The sequence below is a fragment of the Hydra vulgaris genome, chromosome 02, assembly GCF_038396675.1.
Source record: "Hydra vulgaris chromosome 02, alternate assembly HydraT2T_AEP".
In the NCBI taxonomy this organism is placed as follows: domain Eukaryota; kingdom Metazoa; phylum Cnidaria; class Hydrozoa; order Anthoathecata; family Hydridae; genus Hydra; species Hydra vulgaris.
In genome coordinates, this window is record NC_088921.1 from 29,445,001 (window position 1) to 29,464,191 (window position 19,191).

Consider the following 19,191-nt stretch of genomic DNA (forward strand, 5'->3'; position numbering starts at 1 on the left):
TTTTTTCTTACTTCTAATTTAGATTCCATTACTTAAGAATGTACTATTAAAACGCAAACAATAAACCAATATTTCAAAAATATTTTATAATAATACTTGATGATATAAAAATACAAAACTTAATTAACTGAAAACCAAATTTAAATTTAAATTTTGATATACAATTTTGAACTCCTTTATTTATTCTTATGCTATTTTATAAAATGCTAATTATCCCATTGATGGGTTCAGTGACACAACAACTTTGAAACTATAACTATAAGTTAATATAATGCTTTTTATTAATTTTTTTTTTTGCATACTGTAAGCAAAGTTACCCTTTATTGCAGGATTTCTAAAAAAATCTTACCTTATAACCTTATTTCATATTGATAACAATTTTTTTCTCCTCTGTGCAAATATTTTTTACTCAAAATTTACATAATAAGGAATTTCAAGGTTCTTAAACTATAATTAAAAAAAAAAGTTTTAGAAAAAAACAATACAAAATTTAACTTCATTCCATTGTGGAAATAGCCATACATATTTTATGCAAATTCACCTCCCCAAGGTCGAGAAGGCCACTACAGTCGAGGAGGCTACTATAATTGTGGTTACAACCCTCTCTTAACTTTATAACTCCATAACACAAACCTTGAAAAACAAGGCCACTGCACAGAGAAACAAGTTAAGTGCGGAGAGAGATGTTTAAATGTATATAAATGTTATACATACTAAGATGTTTATATATATAATATTAATACTGCAATTAAACATTAAATGTTTACTGCCTTTATAGCCGTCATTTCAGACAGTTGTCTTCAGGTGGTCTCGAGTAAGGAAAATTGCTAAGAGAATCTTAATATGAAAATCTCCTAAGAGAAGGGCTTTTACGAGAAGGTTTTTAGTTTCTAAGTGTCGAGTTACTGAAGGTATGAATATATCATTACACCAGTCATTAAAAAGTTTGCCAAGCATATTTGGATGACTTGTAATATACTGGCAAATTCATATTTTTGAAGCAACGAGGAGATATTGATATTCCTCTCATCATTAAATCTAATTTATGCATACCTGTAGCGTTTACACATGGCATAACTGTTACTCTTTCCTCCTTTGCTTTTTTTCCAGCAGCAGATTTTTCAAAAAATTTGAAACATTAGTTTTATTGGGTAAGCTTTTATAGATGAGACCAGTTTTGTTGCAATTATATATTTGTTTAGCCAAAATCCATTTTCTGCAATACAATTTTTAAATTTATTTTTAAATGAATTAGCTAGCTCCACATTGCAAGACATACTCTCTCCACAAACAGACAAAATCTATAAACCATGGCATTTTTTAAATTTTGTTAACCATCCATCACTTGCAAAAAATGTTTCAGGTCCACTATTTAATCTATTTACTTCGAGTGCTTTTAAATTTATCATTTCATTTGGAACTAAACCGTTTAACTGTTACTGCTCCAAGAACCAAGAAAACACTGTATCGTTGATTTCACTATATTTTATTGTTTTCATTTGCTTACTTACTCTGATTCACATATGTTTCGGTTGCATATTCTTCTAAATTTTCTTTATTTTCTTTTACTCTACTTATTGTAAATTAAGCAACATATTCGTTACCAATGTCCTTTGTTTTCTCACCATTTTCAATGTCCTTTAAAATGGATAGTTTATCTTTTAACAATATTGAAAGTCTATTTTTCTAAGGTCTATTGGTAACGAATTGTAACTTTCGTTACAATTCGTTACCAATGTCCTTTGTTTTCTCACCATTTTCAATGTCCTTTAAAATGGATAGTTTATCTTTTAACAATATTGAATGTCTATTTTTCTAAGGTCTATTGGTAACGAATTGTAACTTTCGTTACAATTCGTTACCAATGTCCTTTGTTTTCTCACCATTTTCAATGTCCTTTAAAATGGATAGTTTATCTTTTAACAATATTGAAAGTCTATTTTTCTAAGGTCTATTGGTAACGAATTGTAACTTTTGTTACAATTCGTTACCAATGTCCTTTGTTTTCTCACCATTTTCAATGTCCTTTAAAATGGATAGTTTATCTTTTAACAATATTGAACAACTATTTTTCTAAGGTCTATTGGCAACGAATTGTAACTTTCGTTACAATTTGTTACCAATGTCCTTTGTTTTCTCACCATTTTCAATGTACTTTAAAATGGATAGTTTATCTTTTAACAATATTGAACAACTATTTTTCTAAGGTCTATTGGCAACGAATTGTAACTTTCGTTACAATTTGTTACCAATGTCCTTTGTTTTCTCACCATTTTCAATGTACTTTAAAATGGATAGTTTATCTTTTAACAATATTGAACGTCTTTTTTTCTTCTGATTTAAATTTTATTGTTGAATTTAAAGCACAAAAATATTTATTTATTTTCTAACAGTTTCTGTTAGTAACTATTCTATTTAACAGAAATTCACTTCAATACTGGCAGCACAAAACACAAACATACTCCAATAACAGAATGTTTTACAATTTGAGGCTATTTTTTTACAATTTGAGGTTAATTTTTTATAACTTTGAGGTTGAGTTGAATAATTAATCAACAAAAACTAACAAAAAACACAAACATATTCCAATAACAGAATTTTTTATAATTTGAGATTATGTTGTTGTAAACAGCTGATTTTACTTCTGAATTAGCCTAAACTTAACTCAAATATTTAGCTTAAAAAATAAGTTGCTTATACAGAACAGTTGAACGAAAAACAATTGCTTGTATAGAGGTTACTTATAAAGAATGTTGCTTATAGAGAGGTTGCTTATATAGAGCATTCACTGTATTAGACCAGGATGTGTAATAATTTTACCTACATACATGTTGAAAATCCAAGAGTTTTAAAGAAAACTTTGAAAATGTTATGGCAACATTAAAAAGTATGGCAAAGCAGATCATTTTATTACTATTTTAATAGAAAAATTATATCTGAGTCAGACTGCAAATGTAAGACCTGACTTGGTTACCAAAGCATTTAAACTTAAATTATATAACCTCCTCAGTGATGTTTTCAAACATGGTGTATTAGGTAAAACTGTGACCCTTGCTCAGGTTCTTGAGTTTTGTAACCGGGATTTGCTGCATAGGTATATTTTACACCACTTTGCAAATTATGATAAACTTAAAATTGCTCATAAACTTAAAACTGCACAGGATGCCTATCATTTAATATCTAAAGAAATTCCAGATCTGATTGTTAATTGAGAGGTTTGTGATATTATTAAAATGTGCATGTTTCACAGTCCATGTGGCACACTAAATCCAAGTTCTGCTTGCATGGAAGATGGAGTGTACAGTAAAAAATATCCTAGGGAATTTAATGTCAAAATAACAGCAAGTCATAATGATTATCCGCACTATAGGCCTTTACACTATAGGCCTTGTGACAAAGGCTTTATTACCAATATTATAGGCAACAGTGTAAATAACCGTTAGGTGGTACTTTAAAATCTGGGGTTATCAAAGAAATATCAAGCCAAGATTAATGTTAAAGCTTGCATGTTTGTAAAGGCTGTTAAATATTTGTACAAATAGATATATAAGGACCATGACTGTGTCAATAATTTGATAAATGAACAAATTATTTATGAAGGAAACACTTTTTTAGATTGTATTATGTTGGTGCACCTGAAGCATTATGGCGAATATTTGAGTATCCCATAAGTCTTATATCACACACTATTATATTTCTTAAAACTCACCTTCCTGAGAATCAGAATTTTAGAAAGGACCATAACAAGTAGATCATGCTGTCTAATATGATACACATCTTACTGCACCATATAAGTTAAATTCTGAAAATGAAAAAGCACCTCACTATTTATATGTAAATATTTTCTATTGCTTTATACTTTAAGATAAACCTTGTAAATGGAAGATTATACAAAGGGGTGATAATAAGGCGATATTAAAAAATGTATATAGGTAATCCAACTTAAGAATTATTTTTACTTAGATTGTTACTTTTGTAAGCAAAATCTTTACAATATACATACTGTTAATAGTATTATCTTTTAAACGTTTCGTTATGCATGTGCTTTAAATAGTTTGTTGCAAGATTACATTGAATGGCAGAATACTCTTTCTGAGGTGATTTTAAGAACTTGGCATAGCAGCAATTCTCCTTTATTTGGATTGAAATTGCCTGGCTTATTTAAACTTCCTTTTATAATTGTTTCTTTACCAAAACTGATGGTTAATGATCAATAAAATGAATTGCAAATCATGAAAACTTGATAAAATATAATTGATATTGGATAACAGCACATGTAATGTAACACCTAACCTAATATATGGACAATTTTTAATGCATGTTAGTTTGTATTTGCTTGACAAGGCTTCATGATACTCAAACATGCTTTATATGATACTCATGATACTCAAACATACTTTTTATGCAATAGATTTACTACTTTGAGAAAGTTAAGATAATAAAATTATTTCACAAATAGACTTTTAAATGTATATAAGTTTTTTAATAATTTGTATTTTGGAGTATAATTAGTGACTATTTTTCATTTTGTATAATGTATTATATATATATATATATATATATATATATATATATATATATATATATAATACATTATACAAAATGAAAAATATGTTAGTATTACAACTTTATTAATACTTATTTGAGTATTAAGAATTGACAAATATAGGGTGATGCACTTTATGGATGACCTCCCTTAATTGCACTTACAAAAGATTTGTTTTACTAAAACATGAAAATAAATCTTCTTTTTTTTAATACCTAAATAAAAATATTTATATATATATATATATATATATATATATATATATATATATATATATATATATATATATATATATATATATATATATATAATATATATTAATATAATCAAATATATGTAATAAAAATATTATATGTAATTTTTAGCAAAATAAATATACAAACCATATTTATATCAAAACATTAAATTTAAATATGTAAAAAAAAATTTGAAAAAAAAAAAAGGAAAGTAATAAAATTGACAATACAGCAACAGAAATAATTCCTATAAATGATTTGCTTAATTAAAAACAATACCTCATCATCATTGAAATAAAGATTTGTTATAAGAGAATCAGCTTTCTCTAATCCTGCGTCCAAATACACAGCACCTATGTAAACAGTTAAAAAATTTATTAGAGTAAAAAACATCTTCTGAGCTAAAGTCTCATATCATTATGAATAAAACAAGAAAAAAATTTCTTTTTTTTTTGCATCTCCCTAAAACAAGAAAAAACTGCTTATTTCGCATCTCCTTAAAATGATTCAATACAAAATTTAACAATGCCTTTATGATATCTAATTGAAAAGATAACTTTCCTAAAATACTGAGGTTTTCAAAATGCAATTATTATTTATAATTGCATTTTGAAAACCTCAGTTTTCTAAATATATTATTTATAATTGCATTTTAAAAACCTCAGTTTTCTAAATATATTTGAAGGAAACCTTTCTTTAAACAATAATTAAAATAATCTCACAAACTTAAATAAAAGTTGATTTTTGTAAACATTTTTCAACAAACTATGTACATAACAGAAAAATAAAATCATAAATTGTATAATTAGATTTCAGCTTAAATAAATTTCATTATTCTCATGCTGTTCCAAAGGTTGATTTTTTCCCGATATATTAGTCTTAGTCTGCGAAAGATCAGTCAGGTGATGAACTCCATAATAACAAAATACCTTTTTTCATAATATATTAAAATATACCTATAACAGCTTCAACAGCATTTCCGAGAAAATATCCTAAGTTTTGGAGTACTTGAGACCTGATCATATTAAAATGAAATAAAGAATTATTTGAAAGATTAAAAATCATTATCTTGATTAATTATTACATATATAGTCTGGTAACAACTTATAACTGTTAAAATATAGTCTGGTAACAACTTATAACTGTTAAAATATAGTCTGGCAACAATTTATAACTGTTAAAACATAGTCTGGTAACAACTTATAACAGTTAAAATAGTCTAGTAACATATAGCCTGTTATTGTATAATCTCTTAATGTAGAGTCTAATTTTGTCTGCTAACTGGTAATATACAATTATATTCTGTATTGGTTTTAAAATGATTTTTATCTATGCAATTATCAAAATAATTACCTGTGTTTCACAAGTAAAAAATCAACAAGATCAAGTTTCTAAAAACAATTTTAAAAATATTCAAAATTGTATACAAAAATCAAGAGAATCATCAACATCTAAAAATAGCATTCTCACATTAGCAATAGCTCTAAGATGTTCTCCTTGCACAAGCCCAGAACGAAATATACTCAACTTTCCAGGTCCTTTTTCTGGAAACATAAGGAAGAGATGCATGCTAAAAAAATAATCCATTACTTACAGTATCTATGTTTTAACAGTTTTTAAATTTGTTGATTACTTTTATTTATATTCAGTGGTGAAATAAAGTAAAATTCTACAACTTTTTTTGCCTTTGGCGTAAAACTAAAAATTTGTATTTGGAACAGTTTGTGGCTATACCTTACAAAAAATAGTAACCAACTTTACTCAAATAACTTAAATTTAGCTTACTCAATTTAGCTCAAAAAAGATTGTGTTCAACTAAATGATAATATACAAGAATATTAAGTTTACAAATAATTTGTTTGGTGCAAAATTAAGGTCCTAATAACATCAATTTTATTTAATTCATAGATTTAATTCCGAATAAAAAGGAAAAGACGTATATTTTTTTAAAAAAGGAAAGTTAGGAATCAAAATTATAAAACAAGGTTTAAAACATGAAATTTATCAAAATTTGATTTCATACTATAGCTTTACTTGAACTTCAATTTAAAAGAAAATAATTACTAATAATAATTACTAATGAAAAAATAATAATTACTAATGAAACTTTTATAAATAAAGGAGTTTTGATTAACAAAAATAATACTTGATATAAAAAATAAATATATTCCCAAATGATGATTCTCACCTAGTAAGATAATCCAATACTGCATCACCAAGAAATTCTAATCTTTCATTATGTAGACAACTGGCCATAAATAAAGTATAATAGCTTTTAAAATAGTGACAACAAAATCTTTATATTTTTAATAATAACTCTCTCTCTTGTAATGATATTTGTAATCATTACTATCAATAACTTGATTTTTTTGAAAAAGTGACTTATGCCACTTTCAAAATAAACAGCTCATATATATATATATATATATATATATATATATATATATATATATATATATATATATATATATATATATATATATACATTTTTTAAAAACTTAGTTTTACCTTGACTTTGTTTCTTGTTTTGAGAACAGGAACGCCATTACATTTGTAAAGTTTACAATACCTATAAAGATAGTACTCAGTATAATATATCATTATAATAACAATTACTTATGCTTTAAATAAAAATAAAAAAGTTATTTATAATAAAAATAAAAACGTTTTTATTATTAAATTCACTTTTTAAAATAATTTCAACAGTTTTTTTCTTCTGCGCCTTTTTTTTTTTGGAACAAGCTCAAAACAAAACAAAAAACTATTAAATATGTCTGAACTCTGAAGTGTTCACTAAATTATTCACTTATTATTTAGTACTCAATAAAAAAGAAAATATTTCTTCTTATGTTCACAACTCTTTGAGCTATACTAAGATACTTTACACAATCATTTTTCTAAACTAATTTTTTTAGTTTTATCTGACCTATTTTATGTTTTTTATTGCTGATATTGAATTTTTTTTTTTTTTTTCTTTTATCATACTATGTATTTTTTATGTACATCTTGCCATGCATGTGTGTTTAACATGTAATACTTTTTGTTTTAATATAATACAAAAGTTGTCTTTTTAAATTGTAAAATTTTAAATTGATATTTATTTTTTTTAAATCGTAAATTGATTTCTTGTGTCAATAAATATTTAATTTAAATTAAAACTAATTATATAATTATAATATAAATAATTAATTAGGTTTCAGAGCTTTTGCTCTTGAGATCAATTAATACAAACCCTTTTTATTGACTCAACCAATACAAACCCTTTTGATTGACACTATATAAACCAATACAAACTTTTGTGAAGCATCGATAAATGAAAACTTAAGCTGCTATAGCCATCACAGGCTCAAGGGGTAAAGCATGTGATCGAAAAAAATGAGAAACAAAAACCACTTTCAAAATAAACTAATAACACATTAAAAAAAAAACAATAACATTTTATCCAAGTAATGATAGTACTTGTCAAAAAACATAAAAAAAAGAAATTCAAATTATAATTTATTAAAATGTCATCAAAGCAATTTGAAAATCAAAAAAAAAATCTTGCAGATTCATGAAGAAAATTCATTGAGGAACTACAAATGAGTCTCAAAAGCTACTTCCAATATCTACTGTTGGAAGGGTTATAGAACGATATCCATCGAACAAGCTTAAGAATCAAAAAGAAAAACATTTTTTAATAGTAAATCAGTGGTAAATAAGATATGTTGTTCTCTTGAAAGAAATCCAGACTTGTCTAACAGAGAAAGAGCTAAAAAGTACAAAGTTTCTGATTTTTAGGTAAGGAAAGTGAAGAAATACTAAAAAAAAAGGCCTTTTCCAAGCAATTAAATATCCAAATTGTTCAGACAAACAAAATTCCACTGCCAAAACATGAGCATGAAAACTTTACACCCAAGTTTTGACAAAATTGAATGGCTGTATTTTGACGGACAACAAGACACACATAAAATTTGACTTTAGTCAACTTCCTAGTGACAAATATTATATCTCAGTTGTTTGTGGCAGTGTAAGCAACAAGTATAAATATAAACTTGTGGACAAATATGGCAAAAATTTGCTCTTATGGCAAGTAATTTGTAGTTGTTGAAAAGAGAGTAGAGCTTTTGTGACATCATCAATTTTGACATCAGAAATTTATATTCAAGAGTGCCTTCAAAAGTGACTTTTACTACTCATTCGATTGCACGCTACATCTTGTTTGTTTTGGCCTAATTTCATGCCACTATGCTAAAATTTCATGCCACTATGCTAAAATTTCATGCCACTATGCTAAAATTTCATGCCACTATGCTAAAAAAACTTCAGAGTGATATAAATTGAGAGGGTTAATTTTGTACCATTGAAAATTAATATATCACCAGTAATGTACAAATAATTTTAAAAAATAAAGAAAAAGTTTGAAACTAAAAGTATTTTTTTACTCTTTTATTTCTTAACTTTAAATAGAAATTAAAGAAATTTGTAAAAAGCAGTTATTTTAAATATTTTTGAAAAGATTTTCTTTTCCTCGTGTTTTTGATCTCATGCTTTATCATTTTTACCCCTACCCCCCCCCCTCCTTTTCAAGCTAGATTTCAAATAAACAACCAGCTGTTGTTTATTTGAAATCTAGCTTGAAAATAGCTTCGATAAACTAATCATTTGTTTATCGAAACTATTTATTTTATTATATCTCATGTAGTAAAATAGTTGGAAACAGGGGGTCACACACTTTAAACTATTAATTACAAAACATTTAATAAATTTAATTTAAAAGACTGCATATTTATATTTATTGCATAACTAATAACCTTTTCTCTTGAATCCTAAGTTCTGTGGTCTAGAAATCTTCTCAACAACAGGTTTTTTTTTCCCTAAATTTTGCAAACTATTACACAATGTTGAAGTCATAGAGGACTGATCCAAAAATGATGCATGAGTTAGAGCTACCTATAACATTCACTTTTGTTTATTGAAATATATTTGTTTAAAAAACTTGAAAAATTATTTTAAAAGTTTTAAGAAATAATCAACGTTTTTAAAAACCTTTAACAGAGATTTGTCTTTGAACGAATATTTTATTTTACTTTCGAGTACAGGAAGTGAAGCCATGAATAATAAATAATTCCATACAAGTGGTAAATAAGAGGTATGCTAGACAAGAAAAAGAATTTTATAAAAAATTATCAAATAAATAAAAAATGTAAAATATTAAAGTAACACATAATAATGAACTCTAAATGATCAATGTCATAAACAAAAATTATAAAAAGCGGTGAAAATTGTTATTGAAAATATAAAAACAACAACAAAAAAGATTAACTAATAGGAAGAAAATACTTACTAAATAATTTAAATAACAAATGAACTGGTTACTAAATAACCCTAATATACAATATATCTGCTTAAACAAAGATGAAATAAAAATTTTATGCTAACTAAAGTCCAAAAAACTACCTGAGTTAAAGTTAGCATTTTTTAAATCAAAACATTTCAATTGGGCAACAATAAAGTGTCTGCTGAGGACGGGGAAAACTTAAGTAAATACTTTTTAAATTGTTTATTGTAACAATGTGAATGATTAATACGTTCATATGAGATTTCTATATTCGTATTTTTATTCTTTACAGGTGTGTTTCTCAGATGAGTATTTATAACAATGAAGAATATTGTTCCTATTTTTAACTGCGGTAGTGGTGTAGTGGTAGAGCTCTCGCCTTGTAAGCGAGAGGTTCCGAGTTCGATTCCCACCACGTCCCTAGTAGTACTGCGCTCAACTTGTTTCTCCGCGCAGCGGCCTTGTTCGTCAAGGTTCGTGTTTCGGAGTTATAGAGTTGAGAGAGGGTGATAACCACAAGTAGCCTCCTCATCTGTAGTGGCCTTCTCGGCTTTGGGGAGGTGAATTATTAAAAAAAAAAAAAAAAAAAAAAAAAAAAACTGGAGTTAAAACAATTATAATACAACAATTATAAATCACAAGGTGAAAAAGACAAAAATAACTAAATTATTGATACCGAAATGAGCAGTAGTAGTATTGCTAACTTAAGTGTTTTCTGACACAGAACTTTTAAACAGCAAAAAAAAAATATTGCTGATGACAGAAAACTCAAATTTTATTAAAATAAGAATACTTTGTTTTTGGGAATGTTAGCTAATAGAGTAATACCAGACTTTAACAGTTAGATATACCAGACTTTAACAGTTAGAAATACCGGACCTTAACAGTTAGTTATACCGGATCTTAACAGTTAGATAAACAGGACCTTAAAAGCAAGATATAACAGACTTTAACAGTTAGACATACTCAACATTAACAGTTAAATATACAAAATTAACAAATTAATTTAACAATTATTTAAATTAATTTAACAAATTAATTTAACAATTTATTTAACAAATTAATTTAACAATTTATTTAACAAATTAATTTAACAAATTAATTTAACAAATTATTTAACAAATTAATTTAACAATTAATTAAACAGTTAAATATACAAAGTTAAATATACAACATTAACAATTAAATATACAAAACACATTTTTTTAAATCTATTCAAACAAAAAATTAAAAAAAAAAAAAATTGATTTTTAAAACATACAGGAGAGACAAGTATCCAAACAAAAATTTTTCCTTCAAAAAGTCAACTTTGAAATCACCATTTTACGGGCTTTTTTAATATATAGATAAAAAGCTCATGGAGAAAATAGTTATGATAATTGATCATTTTTAGAAATAGTTTTGTTAAGTAAAAGTTTTGTTAAGTAATAATTTTGTTAAGTAATAGTTTTGTTAAGTAATAATTTTGTTAAGTAATAGTTTTGTATCATATCATAAATACATCAGAGAAACAATTGCCAGTAATGGTTGTTTTTCTGATATTTATATATTCAAGAGTCATAGCAAATTTAGTTTACCAACAGCATTTCAATCACCTTAATGAAAAACATAAATTATTTTAAAGTATGTTCAAATGACATTTACCTACACAAATGTCATTTTTTAAATATTTATTTTGCTAAGACTTTTTTTTCTCAACTTTTAAATGATTAATGACTATGCCTTTTTTACACCTAAAGAAAAAGATTGTTCTCGATCAACTTAATTCATTTCTTTGTTGTACATACTAACTCTGTTTTCTATGTACATTTTAAATCTGGATATAGGATATTTTTATTATAGAATCATAGGAGGAACTTAACAGTAATATAAATTTCAATAATTATATATGTGTGTGCGTGTATGCCTGTGTGTGTTTGTAATTTGTATATATGTAACTTACCTGACAAACATCCCATTTCAATCCAGTTTTATAGTAGCCTTTACTGTCAACACGCACATCAACCCATTTTTGGTCCCTACTTGAGATTTAAAAGATTTTATTTTAATTAAGTTATTCAAATTAATTCAAAATCATAAGCAAATTAATTTTGAAAGCAATATATTTATAAAATAAACTTTTATAAAATAAAAAAACAGTTATTATTAATACCTTATAACACTATTTTCTTTTTCAATTTGATTTTCAATTTCAAGCATTAATTCTTGGTTTTCCTTAGATGCACTAAAAATTCATAACTTAATATATATAACATAAATAATCATAAATATTCATAACATTCTTAACATAAATATTCAAAGAATGAATAGGAACACATAAAATCAAGTGTTTTTTATTATAAAAAATATTTTTTTAACAAGAATCCTGACTAATGTCACAGGACTTTACATAAGATTCTAAATAAAACTTGAATTGTATTAAACACCTGGTTTTTACTTTTTTTAAGATTCTTTTTCTCCTATATACTTAATTATACTTGATCACCTTTTTTTGAAAGAAAATTGCCAGTAAAGTATTGTTACCAGCATTTTGCAGTTAGTCAATGGTAAAAGATATGGTAAAAAATTGAAAAATAATTTTGAAGGGTTTTAATCTGTATCTTATCAAAACTTCTTGTAAAGGGTTCTCAATTCATATCATGAAGTCTGGTTTAGTTTAGAATGAAGTTTAGAAGTTTGAGTCAATGATCAAACCACTAAAACGTTGTTATGCTTCTAAAATAAGTGGTAGTGGTGTAGTTGTAGAAGGTTCTTCTTAAGTACCAAATTTGACTTCCAACTTGTTCCTATAGTCTGAAGTATAGAAGTTTGAATGTTTATAGATAGGATTATAGATTGGGTTAATAGATAGGTATAGAGAGGGTTGGAACAAAAGAAGGTAATCTTTTTTTTTAACTTTTGTTTTGGAGTTGTAAGGTAAGGAGAGGGTTGTAATAATACATTTTAAAAAAATTGTGAATGAATGACAAGATTCTTATCATCTTTTAACTATGATCAACTTGATTGTTGGTTTAATGCTTCCATGTTAAAAAATATAAATTTCCTATGAAAGTTCAGTGTTGATTTGGATTTTTTGACTTGGTGCCTGACTTAATCAAAAAAATTTTAATTTAGCTTAAATTAATTAAAATTTATTTAATTAAATTATTTAGTTAAAATAACATATTTCATTGCTTGGTTTATTTTTTGGTTTCATCTGATTTTTATCTTTTGATTAATATGATCATCATGATTACCCATTTGAATTAAACTATTTAAATCAACTGAGATTTAAATCAATAATTTTTATATTACAAAATGTAAACATAAACACTTTATATTGAGTGTGCAAGTTTCAATGCTGAGACATTCCAAATATTGAAATAAACGATAATCGCCTAATTTGTCTCTTGGAATGTTTCAATTATTCTTTATTTATAAGTTTATTCCTGTATTTATTGTTGTTCGAAATGTAAACCAACCTTTTTTTAACAGCATTTTTAACCTTCCTCAGCTTTTCATTTAATTCATAAAGTCTAAAATTTAAGTAAATTTAAAAAAGTTTTATTAAATTTATGGCATTATTATTATTATTATGATATATATATATATATATATATATATATATATATCATGTTAACATTAGTACAATAGATAATTATAAAAAAATCACTTCAATCGACTCACTTTTTTCCTGATTTTTTTAAACCAGATTGCATTAGTGTAGTGTGTATAATGATTGGTGAACCCTGGAAACATGTTTTATTATAGAAATGTTGTAACTATTTAATATCTAATAATTATCAAGCTAAAAAAAAATCAGATCAAGAAAATATATAATAATCTAACTAATGTTTTTGTTGAAAAAAATATGAATTAGTTAAAACTTTTTGTTTATCTATGTTTGAATTTTAAATGCGCTACTAAGAGTTAAACTCGAGAGTTTGTAAAAAGTTTAATGATGAAAAGATTGTTTTTTAGAGGGTTTAGAGTGATTTTCAGAGTTTTTAAAAAATTGAGACAACAAATGGGATTTTGTTTTTAAACCAGATGCCAGTTATAAAAATAAAATCCAGTTGTTAAATAATTTTTTAATAAAGTAATGATTTTTTTTTTATGAACAAACAAAATATAAGATTTTTTCAAAGAATATAAAATAATAAATCATAAACATAAATATAAGATGTTTTCAAGCCTATAATTAATAGTTAAGAAATCCAAATAAAAGTTTAATAGTATCATTTGTGCAGGTTAAAAATATCATTTACAGTAAGGCTAATAAAGTTGTCATTTACAGTAAGGCTAATAATGATATCATTTACAGTAAGGCTAATAAAGTTGTCATTTATAGTAAGGCTAATAAAGTTGTCATTTACAGTAAGGCTAATAAAGTTGTCATTTACAGTAAGGCTAATAAAGATGTCATTTACAGCAGGTATAAAAACAAGATTTAGTTAAGCACTTGTTAAATAGTGGAGAATTGAAGAGAGTTAATGAGGAGAATGTGAAAATCTAGATCTAAATCTGCTTTTTACAAAGATGAAATGATAAACTTTTGTTAATGACAATATAAAAGATTTTTTAAAGAATCTCAAGAACCTAACTTCTGAGATAAAATCTAAGATTAGTAAACTGAGAATGATGTAACTTGGCATTAAAAATTGTTTCTAATATTATAACTATAATTATGCTTAGTTTTTATTTTTTTTTCCTATAAAAATATCAGGTTTGCTTAATGAATAGCGTGTTCACGGTACAGGTTTTTAAATTATATGCTTGGGTTTTTCTTTATAAGCTTGGGTTTTTCTTTTTTTAATTTGCAATTATGGTAAAACTTTTTTGCTGCATTTTAACTTATGAATCATTTCAGTTCTCAGATGTCAATTTTGATGAAAAGTAACTAAATTTTGATCAGACTTTCCTTAAATAACTTTTATTTAAAGAAAAAAAATTATTTTGTTTTTACAGATTTTTTTATTTAATTATTACCAATAATAATATTTTTAGTTTTTAGATTTACTCGCAGCCATATTCACTTCTCTCCATTAATTTATTATATATAGCAGCCATATTCACTTCTCTCCATTAAACTAATAGATTATTCTTAAACTTTTTTCAACATAGTTTAAAAAAACTTTTATTAATAATAGCAAGTTAGCAAGTTTTCATTGAAATTCTTGTTGTTGTTTTTTTAAAAAGTTTAAAAAAAAGTCAACAAGCCTTTTTTTTCTTTTGCAAAAAACAATGTGGCCTTTAAAATGAACAAGTTTTTTGCTAATATCGAAATAACGGATTTGTTTTGGTAGGTTTAATTACCTCTAAACTTATTTTCTAAAGTTTATTTAAAATATGAACACAACTTGTCTCTGCACTTTGGGATTTCTATAAAACTATATTAATGGGCTGCATAAAACCTTGAAAATCTTGGAAAATAAATACAAACACTTCATTGATATGAATACAAGTGTTTGATAGAATCTGAAGTGTTTAAAAGAAATGTGAAACATAGGTAAACTTTAATAAGTCAAATATTTTTGAGAATCAATTTTTCATATATTTTACTACAGGAATTTTAAAATATTTAAAATAAAAATACAAAGTTATAAAGAATATATAAAATTCAAAATATTTATTTTTATTGTGTAGTTTATATGTAGAATAAAAAACACGTATAAAACAAATACCGATAAACCACATTTTCCTCCACAACTGATGATCTCATCAACTCTTATAGCACGTGGTTTCTAAATATAAACTTATCAATTTCAAATCAACTTAATGAAACAAAATAAATTTGAACAATTATTAAACAAAGACAACAAAGCATAAAGTTTAAACCTTTTTTGGATTAATAACTAATGATCCCAAACTCTCAAAACAAAGTTCTTTCCATTGATCAATTGTATAATGAGTGTCTGTTTTAGGCTTGAAACAAAATAGATTTATTCAAATAAAAATTGATATAAACAGTCTGTTTAAAAAAAACGTGGTTCAAAGTGAATTTTGAATATTTTAACTATTACTTTAAAAAATGGTTTGGTTGATTTGATAAGATGTTTGATTATGACAGACATGGAAAGGATTTGAAATATTTCTTTTGGCTCATCTCTAGACAAATCTATAAAAAAAAATTAAAATACTGGTTGGGATGTTTTATCACTCTTCACTATAAAGTGAAAACAATCTTAAATAACATTTTATGGGTAAGGTAAACACCAACTTATATCTTATATATATAAATATATATATATATATATATATATATATATATATATATATATATATATATATGTATATATATATGTATATATATATATATATATATATATATATATATATATATATAAATTTATATATATATTTTTTTCATATTCATAAAGAAAAAAATATATGTGTGTGTATTTATTTATAAGCCATATTCTAGTTATTGTATAATTATGACTTAATATATATATAATATATATATATATATATATATATATATATATATATATATATATATATATATATATATATATATATATATATATATATATATATATATAAGTTTAATTAAATAAATTGACTTAGTATAAACTTTTTTTATATGTATAATGATTTATTAAACATTTGTGATATCTTGCTGACCTATTAACAACATCAGTTATTTAAAAAAAAAACATTAAAAAAATAAACACACCCCTATAAAAAAAACACATTGCTAATAAAAAAAACAAATATTTAATAAATAAAATAATAAAAAAGCATAATATTTGGAAAAGCTAATCAAATAATGTAATAATGATTTAAGTTAAAATTTTTTCAAAAAATGGTCTCCAAGTTCTCATTATTACATTATTTTAAACATTTTAATGCCATCTTATTTTAATTGTTTGTTTCATTACTTTTTTAACATTTTTTTATTATACCCGATGACACTGATCACAATAGATAAGCGAAATAATGCAAATATATTGTGAAGTAGTAATATACATAAAAAATGCACAAAAAAACACAGCTTTTTTATTGAACTTAAGTTATTTTAATATAGAGAGATTTTTGCTTAGTAAGTTAAAAGACAGTTTTATTAATAACATTGTGGAAGAACATTAAATTTTTTTTCTTTTAAAAACCGCAAAAAAAAAAAAAAATTATATGATTAATTTTTTATAGTTCTATATAAATAAAAGTTGCTTTATTATATTTAAATATTTTTTAAAAATATATAAACATGAAAAAAAGATAAAAATTATAAAAAACAGGAAGATACAAATGACTAAAAAAAAACACAATTTTTTCAATGATCATATTCGCTTTTGCAAAGTTGCAATAAAATATGAATAAAAATTAAAAATTGTTACACAACTATATTTTGATAATTTCAGTTAAACCATAAGAAATAAAAAAAAAAAATTAATCATCAATACTACCACAAACAAATAGCAAGAACACTATCAATGATTGATTAAGAATTTGATGTTTGGAATCTGTTGTGCTATATTCTATAAATTTGCTATTTTTTAAGGCAATTTTATAAATATTGCATTGGTTTATTCTTAAGAAGTACCATCTTAAATTATAGTTTGTTTAACAAATTAGCTATCATGCTTTAAAATTTTCTTTATGGTTTGTTTTACAAGTTACCCATCATGCTTTAAAAAGCTTGCTTTTTGGTGAGATTTTTTGAATGGCCTGTCCATATCTTATTTGTCGGATTTTTTGTGTCTAATGAATTGTGTGTTAACAAGTCTTTTTTTTTTTTTTTTTTTTTATAACTTAAAAATAATTAAAACTTTAATTTATTTATAATTATTTTAAACTTATATAAAAAAAATGCCTAAGTAACTAAAAATAAACAGTTCTTTACAATTATTATTTTCTTCTACCATAATGTTATTTTTAAAAAACGTCTAAAAAAAGGTGATTAGTTGAAAGCATTAAAATTAAGGAGCAAATGTTCCTGATGAGCAGTTAAGTCACAAATGCTCATGACAACCAGTAAAGTCACATATGTTCATGACAACAAGTAAAGTCACACACATTAACATTTCTGCCGTAAAAAGCATACTTGAAGCTGCATAAAACAAATGCTGACCATAAAAAAAATAAACTGTTAGTACTTCTGAGCTAACAATGTATTTTTTGTATCATTTTTTGTATCAATTATATTATAATTCATGTTATTTTTAGGTACAAATGCTTTATAGCAATACATTAAGTAAAAAAACCTTTTTAAACTTTCTATAATATATGAAGTAAAAAAAATGGATGGATTTATTTGCTAAACTTTTTTAAATATTGTAAAACATACACTCAGAATTTTTAGATATACTATTTTAAGAAATACCTTCAACAACACGAACAAATCTTGGCATGAAATGGAAAGGTCTGCAACTTGTTGATGAACCTAATTGCAACATATTTCTTAAAAATCAAAAATTTTAAAAATAAAATAAAAACAAATAATATTTAATGATCAAATGTATTAAATATTTTTATGCGTGCTTTTATAAATAGTAAACAAACATTTACCTTTAATATTCCAATCATATAGCTCAAAAATATCGTGGAAATAATAATCACAAATTAGATCCACATCTTTGATACAAAAACCCTAATAATATAAAAAAACGTTAAAAATCAAACAAACAGTTTTTTTTCTCACCAATCGAAAATAAGTAAAAAAATCTATTTCAAACACAAAAAGCTTAAAAAATAAATTGCGAGACAAATTTTATTTTACTTAACAGCAGATTTTTTTTTTTAAAAAGTAACAAACAGGAAATATAGTTTTTGAGAATGCATTGCAACTAGCCCTTCCCTATATAGAAATAAATAACAAAAAAAAATATTCCAGTTATGGATTCAGCATGTGAAATAAATTAGATTAGTTACAGAATTTTTTCTGCCAGAAAATTCTTCTAACTGGTTAATACATATTTACTCTATTCAAAAAAATGTTTGCTTTATTCAAAAAAGTTGTTAGTTGCTGCAAAAATGTCTTTATAAATTTTATACAGCATATATTTTATTGTATAGACTTATAAATACTCTACTGTATAGGCTTATAATTAAATGAACTTTAAGTATAACTTAAAAAAAAAATCATCTTTGAAAAATATAGTTTTGAA

The 19,191-nt window shown here is 24.4% G+C and overlaps 1 protein-coding gene across 1 annotated transcript in view; it reads right to left on the reverse strand.

The window, feature by feature from the left end:
* LOC100211674 (ribonuclease 3) overlaps nucleotides 1-19,191 on the reverse strand; it is a 64,583-nt gene that overhangs the window by 23,449 nt on the left and 21,943 nt on the right. Inside the window, exons 10-26 of the mRNA XM_065790524.1 lie at nucleotides 18,593-18,674; nucleotides 18,408-18,467; nucleotides 16,105-16,199; nucleotides 15,920-16,006; nucleotides 15,766-15,825; nucleotides 13,769-13,830; nucleotides 13,564-13,617; nucleotides 12,255-12,326; nucleotides 12,045-12,123; nucleotides 9,811-9,918; nucleotides 9,576-9,714; nucleotides 7,291-7,351; nucleotides 6,971-7,030; nucleotides 6,253-6,352; nucleotides 6,136-6,173; nucleotides 5,739-5,797; nucleotides 5,062-5,135 (exon numbers count right to left, since the gene is read on the reverse strand). Coding sequence (XP_065646596.1) covers nucleotides 5,062-5,135; nucleotides 5,739-5,797; nucleotides 6,136-6,173; nucleotides 6,253-6,352; nucleotides 6,971-7,030; nucleotides 7,291-7,351; nucleotides 9,576-9,714; nucleotides 9,811-9,918; nucleotides 12,045-12,123; nucleotides 12,255-12,326; nucleotides 13,564-13,617; nucleotides 13,769-13,830; nucleotides 15,766-15,825; nucleotides 15,920-16,006; nucleotides 16,105-16,199; nucleotides 18,408-18,467; nucleotides 18,593-18,674 — 1,290 coding nt within the window. The remainder of the gene's footprint in view (nucleotides 1-5,061; nucleotides 5,136-5,738; nucleotides 5,798-6,135; nucleotides 6,174-6,252; nucleotides 6,353-6,970; nucleotides 7,031-7,290; nucleotides 7,352-9,575; nucleotides 9,715-9,810; nucleotides 9,919-12,044; nucleotides 12,124-12,254; nucleotides 12,327-13,563; nucleotides 13,618-13,768; nucleotides 13,831-15,765; nucleotides 15,826-15,919; nucleotides 16,007-16,104; nucleotides 16,200-18,407; nucleotides 18,468-18,592; nucleotides 18,675-19,191) is intronic.